This window comes from Stenella coeruleoalba, assembly GCF_951394435.1.
Source record: "Stenella coeruleoalba genome assembly, chromosome: X".
Lineage (NCBI taxonomy): Eukaryota > Metazoa > Chordata > Mammalia > Artiodactyla > Delphinidae > Stenella > Stenella coeruleoalba.
The window spans coordinates 90,483,430-90,497,185 of NC_137152.1; the positions used below are offsets into that span (position 1 = coordinate 90,483,430).

General features: G+C 43.5%; 1 protein-coding gene across 7 annotated transcripts in view; it reads right to left on the reverse strand.

Annotated features, from left to right (window-relative positions):
- Positions 1–13,756, reverse strand: part of DCX (doublecortin) — a 218,908-nt gene that overhangs the window by 25,612 nt on the left and 179,540 nt on the right. For 4 of the 7 annotated variants that reach the window (XM_079910827.1, XM_079910822.1, XM_079910826.1 and 1 more), the window contains exons 4-5: positions 5,491–5,593; positions 3,371–3,508 (exon numbers count right to left, since the gene is read on the reverse strand). In XM_079910827.1, the coding sequence (XP_079766953.1) occupies positions 3,371–3,508; positions 5,491–5,593 (241 nt within the window). The remainder of the gene's footprint in view (positions 1–3,370; positions 3,509–5,490; positions 5,594–13,756) is intronic. The other 3 variants (XM_079910828.1, XM_079910825.1, XM_079910824.1) reach the window with 1 other exon arrangement.

The window sequence follows — 13,756 nt, forward strand, 5'->3', positions numbered from 1 at the left end:
TATGCTAATGCAAAATTATGCATTGTCCATAGCTCACCCTTCTTGTTACCTGATTCTGATTCTGTGGAAGCTATTTTACAACCCTGGAAATCCCTGATAACAATGGGAAATGATTTTTGTCTAGACATGCAAAATCTGTCTTACCCAAAATGGAAACCAAGTCTTAGACAAGGTAAGAAACTTGTCCCAAGTCACAAAGCTGGGAAGTGGTATAATTGGGTTTTCCTAGAGAGATGTCTCTCCCTCCTCTTCCATATCCTATCTCCCTACACCTCCCAGCTTGAGATGGTCCTGAGTGAGGAGGGGGTGGAAAAGGGAAAATGGGTATGTCAAATCCGAACCTTACCTAAAGTCCTGTTTGCCTGAGATCAGCTTTGCCCCTGTGCGATGTTCACTGAGTGGATGTCCTAGACTTGGCCCTAAACTCCCATGGCATGGGCAAGGTTGTGTTACGTGAATCCTTTTACCCTTTGGGGCTGAAATCTTGTGGAGGTTCTAAATACATCATCTAAGAGAAGCTCAAATGTTCCGGAAATTGCCATGAAGGTTGGCTAGACTAGAGTTTGACTTCATTCATGTTCATGAACTATCTGAAATGAAGATGTAATTTCTCTCTACAGAGGATATACCACTTTAGATTTTTTACTGGTAGGAAACTGGGGCTGCTTGTAATTCTGATATCTGCCAAAGTAAGGTCCCATTTTCCTACCTCAAATTGGTTACTTTGTTTACCTTGTGTGTGTGAATACATCCTCATTCCTTCTTTTAGCAAGGGAGGTCTGAAGGAATAAGAATAGATCTTGCCTGCCCAAGCCTAGGTTGGGAATCTATTATAACTCCTTTCAATTTGACACATATTCATTGAGTCCTAATGCATTCCTTCTCTGTCTCCAACATCTTAGAATCAGTGAAGTGCATACATTTTAGAAGGGAAATTCTGCATGTAGTATGTTGGAGATCAATTATTTGACACATGTTTAAACTGTGTTTAATTACAGGTGGTTGGGTTCATGTGTTCTGGGTAATCCAATTGGATACAATCTGCAAAGAGAATTGATTTACTTCAAACTGCTGCCACTCCAGCATTTCTAATTAATGGGTTATGTGATGGTTTAAAACTAGGTCCACAAATTCTTTGATATTCTTCCCTTCCAGAAGTGGAGGCTGCTTCCCCTCCCCTTGAATGTGGGCTGGCCTTAGTGACGGCTTCTAATGAACAGACTAAAACAGAAGTGACAGTGTGCAGCTTTGGAGAGTAGATCATAAAAGGCACCACATCTTCTTCCTTATTCACCCTCTTGAATTGCTGTCTGTGGGGAAGATCCTGCCAATGGCCATCTTGGAAGTGGATCCTACAGTCCCAGTTGAGCCTTCAGATGACTACGGCCCCTGCTAATACCTTGACCTCAACTACATGAGAGATTCTGAGCTGGACACAACCACCCAGCTAAGCCACCCCAGAATTCCTGACCCACAGAAACTGTGAGATAAAAAAATGTTTGTTGTTTTAAGCTATTATGTTTCAGAGTAATTTGTTTTATAGCAAGAGATAAGTAATACAGGTTAGAAATCCCAGAAATAGCCAGTGATACTTCTGAAAAAATGATCAGCTAAGTGGTTATTTCCAGACTTTAGGAATCTTGATCAACTGTTTAAAGTCCGTTTTTTGGGCAAGGCCCTGCTTAGAACCTTATAAACAATTTCATTCTCAATCCAAGTGCTAAACTCTAGGTCTCTGTAGTTTGAGCAATATGAATTTGCTTAGATAGATTCATGTGCTGTTCTGTACGCTTAATCAAAATATCACCAAACACATGCATTTTTTATTCCTTCCGCAAATATTACCTACATGCTTATTGGGTCTCTAGTACCATGCTGGGTGAAATAGGTGCTCTTATGCATCTATTCATTCACAAGCATTATTTGAGCATCTACTAGGACCCAGGTACTGTGCTCAGCACTGAGGATACAGAAATGAACATGACACCTTGCCCTTGAGGGAACCAGCATTTAGTTGATGAAGTAAATACATACAAGTAAATACATACTTTACAACACAGTTGTGGTGAATATTACCCCAGAGATATGAATACCGTGCTATGATGTTGTGGAGAATGAAACAACTATTTCTATTTGAGGTGTTGAAGGATGAGTAGGAGTTTTCAAGCAAAGAAGAGCGGCAGGTTTGAGGGATGGCATTCCAGGTGCGGGAGAACAGGGTATGCAAAGACATGGAAGTATGAAAAGCCTGAGCTGCCTCTTCACAGTTGAGTTCCTTCTGCTGGAGAATAAAGAGATGGCCGGTGATAGGCATGGTAGCGTGAGGCCAGCAGGACGGGCTTTTTTTCCAGGCCACGGGCATTTCAAAGCCAATAGGCTGCTCAAGCTGCCTCCAATTGAAGAAGCGATAAAGAGTGCTTTTGCTCTCTGCCCCAAGGCTCTCAGGCTAGAAGAATTCTCATGGTGAGCCCTGAGCTTTGGGAGGACAAATGAGTAAATCTTCTGGAGCATATCATTCCTTTACCATGAAGGACTCAAATTGTCCGTGCAGGAGTCTTCTAAGCTTCTAAACTTGGCCTTCTCTGCCCTTTTGCCTTTTAGATCAGTGCCACTCAAGCTATGGGTGCGACACCTTGTACCAGCATGTAAACCAGCACGCTGCTGCCTTTAGCAGTAAAATCAAGCTGTGAAGTAAATGGTTTGCTCAGTGGCATGAGTTACATTTGCCACAAGCTCCTAATCTCATCACACACTGATAAATACTTCATGGGTCAGCAGTGATCCCTAGACCACATTTTTTAGATTGCTCACTATCCACTAAATAAAATCCTCTATGACAAATGTCTTTATTTCCTTTCAGAGCCTGGCCTATAGGTCCTTTACTCCTGTGAGAATGATGCAATTTATTTTGTTTCCCTTTTCGTTTTGACTTCTAAAAAAATTCCAAGTCAAATTTGAAGCTCAAGGGCATCCACCATGCGGACACTTTGAGGGAGGTGGCGTTTTTTCTACATTTTGTTTTTGATTCTGATTTTCTATCTCAAATTTACGTTTGACTTGATTATTTCATGGACTATGCACTGGCTGGATGACGTTGAGAATGATGGCAATGAACACAACCATGACAAACAGCGTTACAGCAGGCATGGCAAGTGGGTCAGATTTCTGGTCTGCATCCATTTGTGTAGAATCGGTGTTGTAGCTGTGTCTCCATGACTCCAAACAAGTTGAACGGGTTAGTCTCTGAACGGACAGAATTGGTCTCATGGAGACACAAATGGTGTTCATGAGGAACTCATTCCTCTGCATGCAGAGGGTACTGGCCTCTGTAAATGAAGTCAGCGTGCACAGTTAGGAGAAGAGCACTCACCGTCTTGGTCGTTACCTGAGTCAGCTGGAGACTTGCTCCGGCGCATGGGGCCAGGGCTCTTAGCTGAACTCTTCTGAGGTGTTGGGGATGCCTTTGGGCCAGCTGTGGCTGATGGGTTTCCCTTCATGACTCGGCATTCTGGTGGAAAAGGACACAGACGGCTTAGTAGAGCCGGGGAGAACCAAGACTCAGCATCTCACCAACCTCTGGAAACTGCAATAAGCACCACATACCAAAGCACCTTAGGGCTCAGGACTACAAGGTGGTTCTCACTGTTTGAAGGAACGATGGCTCTGGAGAGGGAGGCATGGGAGAAACTTTCAAAAGTCACCTGGGCTAAGCCAGGTGTTTACATTCCTGAATCATGGAAACAAGGGAAGGAGTAGAAAAGCAGTTCGGGCAGGTAATTCAATAGTCAACTCAATCACTTTTGGATAACCCAGTCATGTCTCAGAATAGCACCTGTTGACATAATTAATTAATTTCCTTGGAGAAGAGACTGACAGCTCAGAGGTTGCAGCCACGCAGATGAAACGTTCATGAGTAATTTAAAGGAGGGGGAGGGAGCTATTATTTATTATTCATCGCATGCCATGTATTGTAATAGGCATATTAAGGACGTCATGCCATTTTATAAATAAGCACTACCACCACCACCACCATCTTGCATTTACAGTTCTTTTCGATTTTCAATGCATGTTATCATAATCTGCTATGCTGGTTTAATGAATAAATGGACCAGCAGTGACTATGCCACTCAGAACTTACAGAAAGCTCCTGGGTGTGTAGGAGAGTCTGTCAAATGCTCCTGCTACTTCCCCAACCCCAATCTGACACATTCAGAGCACCCTTTCTATGCAGGTCACTCAGCATCCTTACAACGGTAATTTGGGGGCGCTGATTGTACTAATATATTAGGAGGACTATTATACTCATTTTGTTGATGAGAATACAAAGAGCTTAAGCCTCTTGCTTAGGGTCACAAAGGAAGAAAACAGCAGAATAAGGATGAGCAGTCAAGTCTCCCGAGTCGCAGTCTAGAGCTCTTTCCACTATACTTTCCCCAACCTCACGTGATCATGCTCAAAGTGGAACCAAACAGCTAGGCGCAGGGTTGTCTCTCCATTGGACACCTCCTTGTCACCTTCTACTTAAAGATACATTGAAAATATCAGTTACTCAGAAAGATTAGGTCTTTTCTGGTAAATTAAGTTTTTCAGGAAACGGAGTTAAGCAGAAAGCTCATTTTTGTTTGTTCTACTTCTTGTTTTGATGGATAAACTTTAGTGATTACTGTCCAGAGCTGAAGATGTAGAAGATACAAGAAACTGGACACAGCTCGAGATCTGTTTAGCTATCTTCTGGTCATGTGCCTCTTCTCAAAGTGAACACAGCAGAAATGCCACCCCTTTCAGGGTCCCTGTCACTTGAGTTGTTTGTAAACTCTATATGAGTACAACTTGATTTGTTTTTTCCCACACTTTATTCCTCATTATTGGGAAATATGTTTTGAATGTGCCTTTCCATCGGGATCATACCCTAGTCCTGTGGCTGTGTGAGCTAATTCACCGTGAACTTACACGTGGAGCTTGGACTCAAGCAAAGGGAGATGGGCAGATGTTCACCTCCTTCCTGAAATTAACAATCTTCTGGAATCTTGAGCCACAAATCAGGGGGAATGGGGCAACAAGCCAGAAGGTGGGAAGAGGGAAAATGTTTGACACTAACAACACAGTGGAAAATATTTCTAAAATGGAACCGTCAACATGGGCCAAATAGCTGGAGGATGTTGACTAGAAAAAAAAACCATATGCATACAATATTCAAGTTCTGAATCCAAATGTTCCTTTCCGTGGTCTGATTGAGCCTGTCAGCCCATGTGACATAATATATGGTTCAAGAAATATGGTCACTATTGGGGCAGGTAGTGAGTTTTATTGAGTCTGGAGGCCAAACATCTGAGATATGCAATCAACTTTCACTTAGAGACTCATGTATCCAACTATACAAGAGAAAGGGACCATGCATGGATGTTTTCCAGGCCATATAAGCCCATGGAAATCCTAAGGGATAGAAGGAGCGAGAACAATGGAACAATAAAATTCAGTGGTTGTCCTTACCATTTTCATCCAGAGAAAAGTCATCCTGAGCATAACGAAATTTTTCAGGACCGCAGGCAATAAACACGTCGTCATCACCAAAGAAATCATGGAGACAGGTTACCTACAGAGAAAGCGGAAACATTGACTTGATGTTTGATGGTCTTGTGACAATGAACTTCGTGCCATGTTGGCACGGGAAAAAAGTTTCACATGTTAGCCCCCAGGGATCTCCTTTTTCTCAAAATACCAGGCTCACAGTCTGCACCACAGCCCCTCGTGAGTAAAGATATACTGAGTGCCATTTTCTTTCCATGTTGCATGTGTGGTATCTTGTTTCCATTTCACCAAGAGTAACTTCAAGACCATGTCCAAATGGAATGTTCCCCTCTGAATTAAAGTCAGCAAGCAGAGGACCCTACAAATGTCACCTTTCCTCAGAGCCTCAAAGACAAGAGTACTGCTAGCCCAAGTCTGGGGGCAGGGGTGTAGGCCAAGGAAGATGAGAAAGACCTTCTGCAACCTGAGATGGACAGACTCCGGCTGACCGAGACGTGGAAGTCCCTCTCTCTGTCTTCACGAGTTTTGAAAGAAGGACACCAGTTTTTAACCGCTTTCGACCCACAAAAATTGGACTTTTTGCTAAAAGTGAACTGAGCACCTGGCAGTAGCCCAGAATACCATTCCTCTCTGAAAAGAAGGAGGGGAAAACCGTCCTAACCACTTAAAATTTATTCAAGGGCAATGGGTCCCTGTAGGCTTGAGGGTCTGCTGCAAAAGTCGTGTTCCCAGGACTCTTCCCGCCCTCTAGTGCCCTATGCATTGCGGCTTGTCCACAACAGAGAGACAGTCCTCCCCAACTCCTTTTCTGCACAAAGAAATGAGGGTCCCTGGGAAAGTATGCTGCTCCTGCAGTCTCCCCACCTCTCAGCTTTCCTAATTACATTTGATAATTAGTCCAGCACACCAGGGAAAGCCCAGGAGAAACCATAGAGTCAAAACATTCTTTTTTTTTTTTTTCAACGGAGCACAGGCTTCGGACGCGCAGGCTCAGCAGCCATGGCTCACGGGCCCAGCTGCTCCGCGGCATGTGGGATCCTCCCGGACCGGGGCACGAACCCGTGTCCCCTGCATCGGCAGGCGGACTCTCAACCACTGCGCCACCAGGGAAGCCCAGAGTCAAAACATTCTTATCCCAATCCTCAGCTTGAAAGTGTTCAAAGCTTCTAATTGTTCTAAGCTACCCATTCAAGCTTCTACTAATGACTTTCCAAAGGCACCGTGCTCACAAACTAACAACTGGGTGCAGAGATCAATATGTTACATTTGAAAAATGTTTGTATTAATAACATCATCACCCACCCAGGGTCTATTCAATCCCTGTTCCCCCAGCCAAGATGATTGCAAGCCTTACACAGAGCAAGAGATGCTTAAACATTATCCGCATTGTCTCAGCCTCCCAATCACCCAAAGGATGCCAAGGGAAGAGAGGGAGACTTGGAGGGCTGCTGGGTTCACCCCTATTAAGCCTCTTCCCATCCCTGCGTCCTGACCTCATCAACTAGGCCGCCATCCTTCTTCAGCCCACTCATCCTCACCCATTCATTCCACAATCACGTAATAACAAACAGAGCTACCACTAATTGAATGCTTACTCTGAACAGGCACTCTGCTAAGTACTTCCAAATCTGTCATCCCATTTTACTCTCACAACAATTCCTAGAGGTTGGCATTACTGTCATCACTATTTTACAGATGAGAAAACTGAGGTCCGGAGACAGTAAGTAAATTACTCAGGTGGGAAGCGATGAAGCCAAATAAGTGCAGATCGATGTGACGCCAAAGCCTGTGCTTTTAGCCACTCGGTAATACAAAGCACTTACACATGGTTCAGGCGCTGGGGAGACAAAGATGAGTAAGACTCAGGCCATGACTTCATGGAGCTCATAATCTGATGGAATGAGATACGCTGAAACAGAACATTTCAGTATCATGTCGTGAGTGCTACGAGTATCTGCAGGTGCCTTGCGAGCTATTTAGTACCACCTCCAAGTGACCCAGTCACTAACTGGCATGTTAGTTCAGTAAGCGGCCTGCATATTGCCCTGGTAGTGGATCCAACGACAGAGGCTACATACATGGCTTTGAACCCTTCTGCAGACGCCCACTGACATCTTGGACCAATACGATTTGGAGCCCCTAACTATGATACATTGTGTGCCGCTGAACTGTTTATCCCTTGCCACCTCTTGACCCTGAAGGTCTCTGCCATGCTCTGTGTTTGAGGTTGCCCCTGACTCTGACTGGCTTCATTTAGTTTTAGTCATGAGTGAGGGAAGCCCCTCCCTTGGGCATCCCTCCACTAGTGGTCTCTAGCATTTAGCACTCTGTTTCAAAACCTGCCTGTATTTTCATGAATACTCACCTAGTCCTTCCCATTAAATCACAGCTCTCCTGAATGTAAAGACCAAGTTTATCGCTCCCTATATATCTTCCTGTGGTTCCTGGTAGAGCACTTAATCGCATAGTGAGAATTTAGCCAGGGCTGTTTTTGCCTCAACTGAATGTAAAGAAAATAAGGAGGCTTTGTAAGGCTATACAAAGGCAGAAAAGTAGAAACAAGAAAGAAGAAATCAATAGCGGCAGACAATAGGACCTAGCATTCAAAGGTTTCGAAAGGTAACACAAATATATAAATTTAGGAACAAGAAAGGAGCAATGACTGTGAATTCAGAAGTTATCATTTGCATAACTATGACAATTAGTTTGAAAACAGATGAAATGGATCATTTTTAAAGGAAAACATCAATAAAGAAATTAGCTCAAAAAGAAATAGAAAACCTCAACCAACTACTGGTCATAGAAGGAATTTAGTAAATACTTCAAACAGCAACCCTTCCCCCAAAGGTACCAGACCATTAATTTTGGAGGTATTTGTGGAAATCACTTCCCAAGAAGAAAAAACAAAAGCTCGAAAGCAGCCATGGCAGTGACATGCCACGCTATCCTACTGTAGGACAACAAAGCCGTCACAGATTGTTCTGGGGGTTGCTGTTACAATGACCCACCCTCCTCCAACTCCAAGCCTCTCTGCCCCCGCCCAGGCTTTGGGAAAAGCCTTTGGATAACCCCTTCTCTGGGGAGCTTCTAAGAAAGGCAAAGCCCCTATGCTTCTGACAAATTCACAGTGGTGTGGCTGGCTTCAAACACATTCATTTTGCAATCCAGCTGTTCAGCATCAGGTTTCTTGTGTGATCCCACCCCACATGTTACTGGTTCCCAAATGTAGACAAATTCATATTGTGCATGTGGATACCCAGGTTTCCCAAATGCCTTGGATACTGAGACACGGCAGCCCTCCCCTGCTTTGTTACAGAGCTGGGAAAATAGAAAGCCCTCCATCTTAAATAGGAGGAACCCAAAACACAGAATGTCAAAGTGGCTGAAGGATACACGGATGGATCATGGCACAGTTGAGACTAGCACTCAGGCGTCCTGATTCAATTCGGGACAAAACAATTCAATTGCCTGAGAGAACGTGCCTTCCTAATCCCTGATTTCAAAGGCTTGTTTACAGCTTAGGCAGGAGAGTCACCTTTTGTCCTCGTCAATGCCTGATACACATTAGAACATTTTATTGGACTCAAAAAAGATAACATCTTTATGGATCACATTTTAAATCTATGGATGAGAAAACTCCTATTCATTATCGTAACTGGTAACTGAGTATGCAGTAGAGAAGGAAGACAAGGACGAGGGGAAGGAGGAGGAAAGGAAGAAAGAGGAAGAAGGAAAAGAAAGAGAAGAATGGAGTGTAAGACATAATTTCCAAATGAAATTCACACTCACATCTGCTTTTTAAAATTCCACTCAGTTAACACGATACAAAATCCACCTTAGGTTACGTTGCAAATACATAGTTTTGCAAACCATTTTTTTGTGGTAAAATTTCTGTCATGAGGTGGCAACGAAAGTGGTAAAAATAATAATCATTATGATACCACTTACAGCATCCTCGGAGATCAAGGGTCTTGCTGACATCAGCTTTTGTTTGAAACACACTTGGGTATTTAAGTCAGAGGAGAGAACACGAAAGCATGACACCCATCTTTGTAATTAATCAAATGCCCCCAACTCACGTGAACACTGAACCGTTTACTCAATGTTCTTCCTTTAAAAAAAAAAACAGCATGAGCTGGGGGAAGGGAAGCTAGCTCGGTTATGCATTAGTGCGAGCAATAGATTATATGGACCATCCAGTGGCTTAAATGTCGAAGTACAAATGGGGAAAGAGAGACAACAGATCACTGTGTGTGGCAGTCCATTAGCTGCAAATGGCAAATTCACTCTGTGATTTGATTTAAGCTTGATTAGATTCTCCACCCACATATTACAGATGCTGGCAGTGAGTTCTCATACGTGTCTGCTGCTGGTAGATTCTATATTTCACTGTCTAACTGTTCAGAAAGAAATTTAAGTAAGGTCTTGCTTGTGTATCTATGAGACTCACTTCCAACGTGCAAAATACTTTCATTGAAAGTTCAATTCCACTAATATTCATTCATCAAACACTTGCTATGGCAAAGGAACTATGTGAGAGATACAGAAATGTACAGAAAAAGGCCCCTGTCTTCCGAGTTGACAGCATAATAAGGAGTCAGAACCTCACAAATAATTGGAATGCAAGGCATACTGTTTTTAGCACCATTACAGAGGCATAAAAAGCAAGAAGAGCACAGGCGACAAAGAGAAGAATTCTACTCATGAGAACTGGGGAAGGCTGCACAGAGAAGATGACACAAAGTGTGCCTCTTGAAGGGCGTGTGGGATATAGGTTGATGGAGACAGGAGTAAAAGGGATTCCAGGTAACTGCATAAATAAAGGAAAGGAAGCAGGAACGTGCCTTTTTCTTAATAGCCCTGGAAGAAGAACTGCATCTTGTTGACTATAGTCACAGAGATTCTAACTCTCTATAGCACAACTGCCCGGACCCATTCTGCCAGCCTTCTGCACAGACAAAACATACAGCTGTCTACTGGTGGAATTCAGGGTGAAGGGAAGGGCAGAGAGTGTCTATGGGGAGAGGAGTGGCCCCAGGGGCGCAGAAGAGGGAACCTTGTGGCAAGGAAGGCAAACCACACTGATTTCCCCGTCTTGCCAACAGTGCGCCCCGCCCTTAGTGTGGCTGGCAAGCTTTGCAAAATGAGTTCATGAAAGATTCAGTAAACATTACGGATGAGGCTTTTTCTAAAAGTTACTGCTACTCTCATTCTGGAACATTTCCTGCCTGCCTGCCCTGGATGGGCTCCGGTCACAGGCTGGCGCAGGGTTGGCGTGGTGAGCGGAGACAATGTTTCCTATCTCTAGACTCCTGTATTCACCTACCTGCTTGACAGCTCCATTTGGTCATCTGACAGGCATCCCGGATTTAATATGCCCCAAACCAAACTCTTACTGCTCCCTCTCCAAATCCCACTTCCCTCCAACTTTCCTCATCTCAGTCACTGGTACCACAATTCCGCCAGTTGCCCAAACCAGAAATCTGGGAGTCATTTTTTTTTTACTAGAACTCACATTTTATCTTGTCCATTGTCACCCTCCTAGTCCAAGTCCACCCCTACACATACACTCACACTCTTCTGCATACTGTAGTCATAGTACTATTGTACTTTATAATTTCAAGCAGGCGTAGCACTCTTCCGCTAAAAACCCTCCAAAGCCTGTTAACCAGAGGCAGAATGAAATCCACTTTCTATCTTGGCTGTATATTATCCAATCTCTTATGCCACATATGCTAGCTAGCTCCAGTCACACTGGCCTTCTTTCTGCTTCTCAAACACATCAAGACCTTTCGTGCTTCAGAGCCTCACTCTTGCAGCTCCCTCTACATAGAAAGCACTCTTCCCAGAGTCACAGGCCTAGCTGCGTCTTCCCCATCAAATCTTCACCACATACTGGGGGATGTCCCTGGTGGCCCAGTGGTTAGAACTCCGTGCCTCCACTGCTGGGGGCCCAGGTTCAATTCCTGGTCAGGAAACTAAGATCCCGTAAGCTGCACGGCATGGCCAAAAACAAAAACCCCCAAACAACAACAGCAACAAAAATAAAATAAAGTACCGCATACTGTATTTAAGTCTGAGCAACCCTCAATTTACATGCCATTGTTGCTTAGAATTTCAGATCTTTTATTTAACCCCACAAATTAGTCATTATTATTTTAATTATTTTATATAGTTAATATTACTTGAGTTTATCTACATATATATTTACCAGTCTATTTGATCACCATTTCTCGTTACACCATTTCTCTGGGGTCATTTGAAAATTAGGAACATGTTTGACCTTCCCACTCTATCTTCCATATCTCAGTCTCACCTTCATATTTTCCATCTTCTTATCTCTTAGGGCTACATTCTGGAAAACATCTTCAAATCTGCCACTTTGCTTTCTTTCTTCAGATGTGTTTAATTTGCCGTTTGACCCACTCAAAGAGCTTCGAATTTCAATGATAATCATTTTGACTTTTAGAAATTCTATTTCATTGTTTTCCCCAAATTTGCCTGGTCACAGCTGATAGTCTCTTTTTCTCATCCCATTTTGGTTACACGTTTGGTTTATTTAAATAATCCATACTAAGTTATTTTAGGTCCTTATCTGATCGTTGTAATATCTTATGTCCTTGAGAATCCAAACCTGTTGTTCTCGCTAACTCTCCCTCATGGTGACTTGTTTCCTTTTGTGTTTGATCATTTTTAAAATGATGAGCTCACATTTGATTACATTAAATCTTTGGGAATCCTCAGGGGTCTAGGCTGGGGATGCTTTTCTCTGAAAAAGACATGAATTTGTTTCTGCCAGGTGCCAGGGGACACTAACGATGTGGGGGTAGCACCTTTTTCCAGCTCTGGTTCCCCTTGTGACACGAGTCGCATGAATCTGAATTCCAGACCTGTGTCAGAACAAGCTTTGGGATGCAGATTCTCAAGAGGATACTTGCAGTAGCACCAGACACAGCAGCAGTAACAGTAGTACTCTTGTCTATTTTGTTTCCTACCTGGAGTCATGACAGAGACAAACAAGTTTACAGGTAGGTTTTTGGTATATCCCCTTGTAAGGGTCCTGGCTTAATGCGGAGGTTGCAGCTTCAGGTCCCTCACTTTTCAAGGACCTTGGGTCAACTGAAAAAAAAAAGACCCCAAACCCTGCACAACATAAAAAGCTTGAGTCAAGTTTATTCAGTATCTTACTGAGGACTATAGCCCAGGAGACAGCCTCTCAGACAGCTCTGAGAAATTGTTTTCAAGAAGTAAGGGGGGGGCGGGTTATACACATATATACATGTGTGATTTTGGTGAAGGAGGTACGTGCAACTAAGCACACATCTCGGGAGAAGGTTGCTGCTAGTCACGAGGAACAGATAGATACCTTAGTTAATGGTTTTAGTGCTTTTCTAAGTATAGAAAGATGCAAGAATCCAGTTTCATAAAAAAAACTCTTCTCCTGAAAATATCTATCTGAAGGCCTGTTCTGCCAGTTTTCCCAGAGCACTGAGTGCCTCATTCTTGATCTCTGTCACGAACTCCTTTCAGGGTGGGTTGAAGGTCAGCAACTGAAGTGGCTAATGACTCAATCCTTGTAGGGCCAGATGATGAGTGACATTCTTTAGTTGGCACTTGCGTGTCCTGCACTTCTGATAATATCCAAAGCACTGGGCTCCGATTATGGGTTTTGCCCTCAGGGAAGCTCAGGCCTTTACGTACTGCCTGCTGCTCTAGTTGCAACTTCTGGTCCCTCTTCTCTCTCCTGCCTTTCTTTTCCGGAAGCTTAGAAAAACATTGAGAAATGTTTGTTGCAGGTTCCTCAAAACACTAAACGCAAAATTGCATATAACTGGGTCCCTGGGCCCAATTTTAACATGCGAGGGTGTGTGTATGTGTGAAGTGGTTTCTCCACACCTCTAATAAGCGAAGCTTGGATACCAGCAGGGTGGCCTACAATTCGACTCAGTTCTGACACTATCTATCTGGAGATAGCATCAGATTCCACGGGTTAAGGGTTCAGTCCTACAAGACTGCCCCCCACCCTTTAGATCAGTCACAAGCCTAGGTTGTTGTTACCTGTACTTCTGACCAACTGGCTATAGATCAGAGGTTACATTTCTTCCAATTGGAGTAAACAGAGCAGACTTGTTTGGGATCCTCTAATGTTGGGGAACCAGCAGGAGGACACTTTGACCCCATCAATGTCTAACCCCACTTCTTAATAACCATCTAAAGATTTCCACCT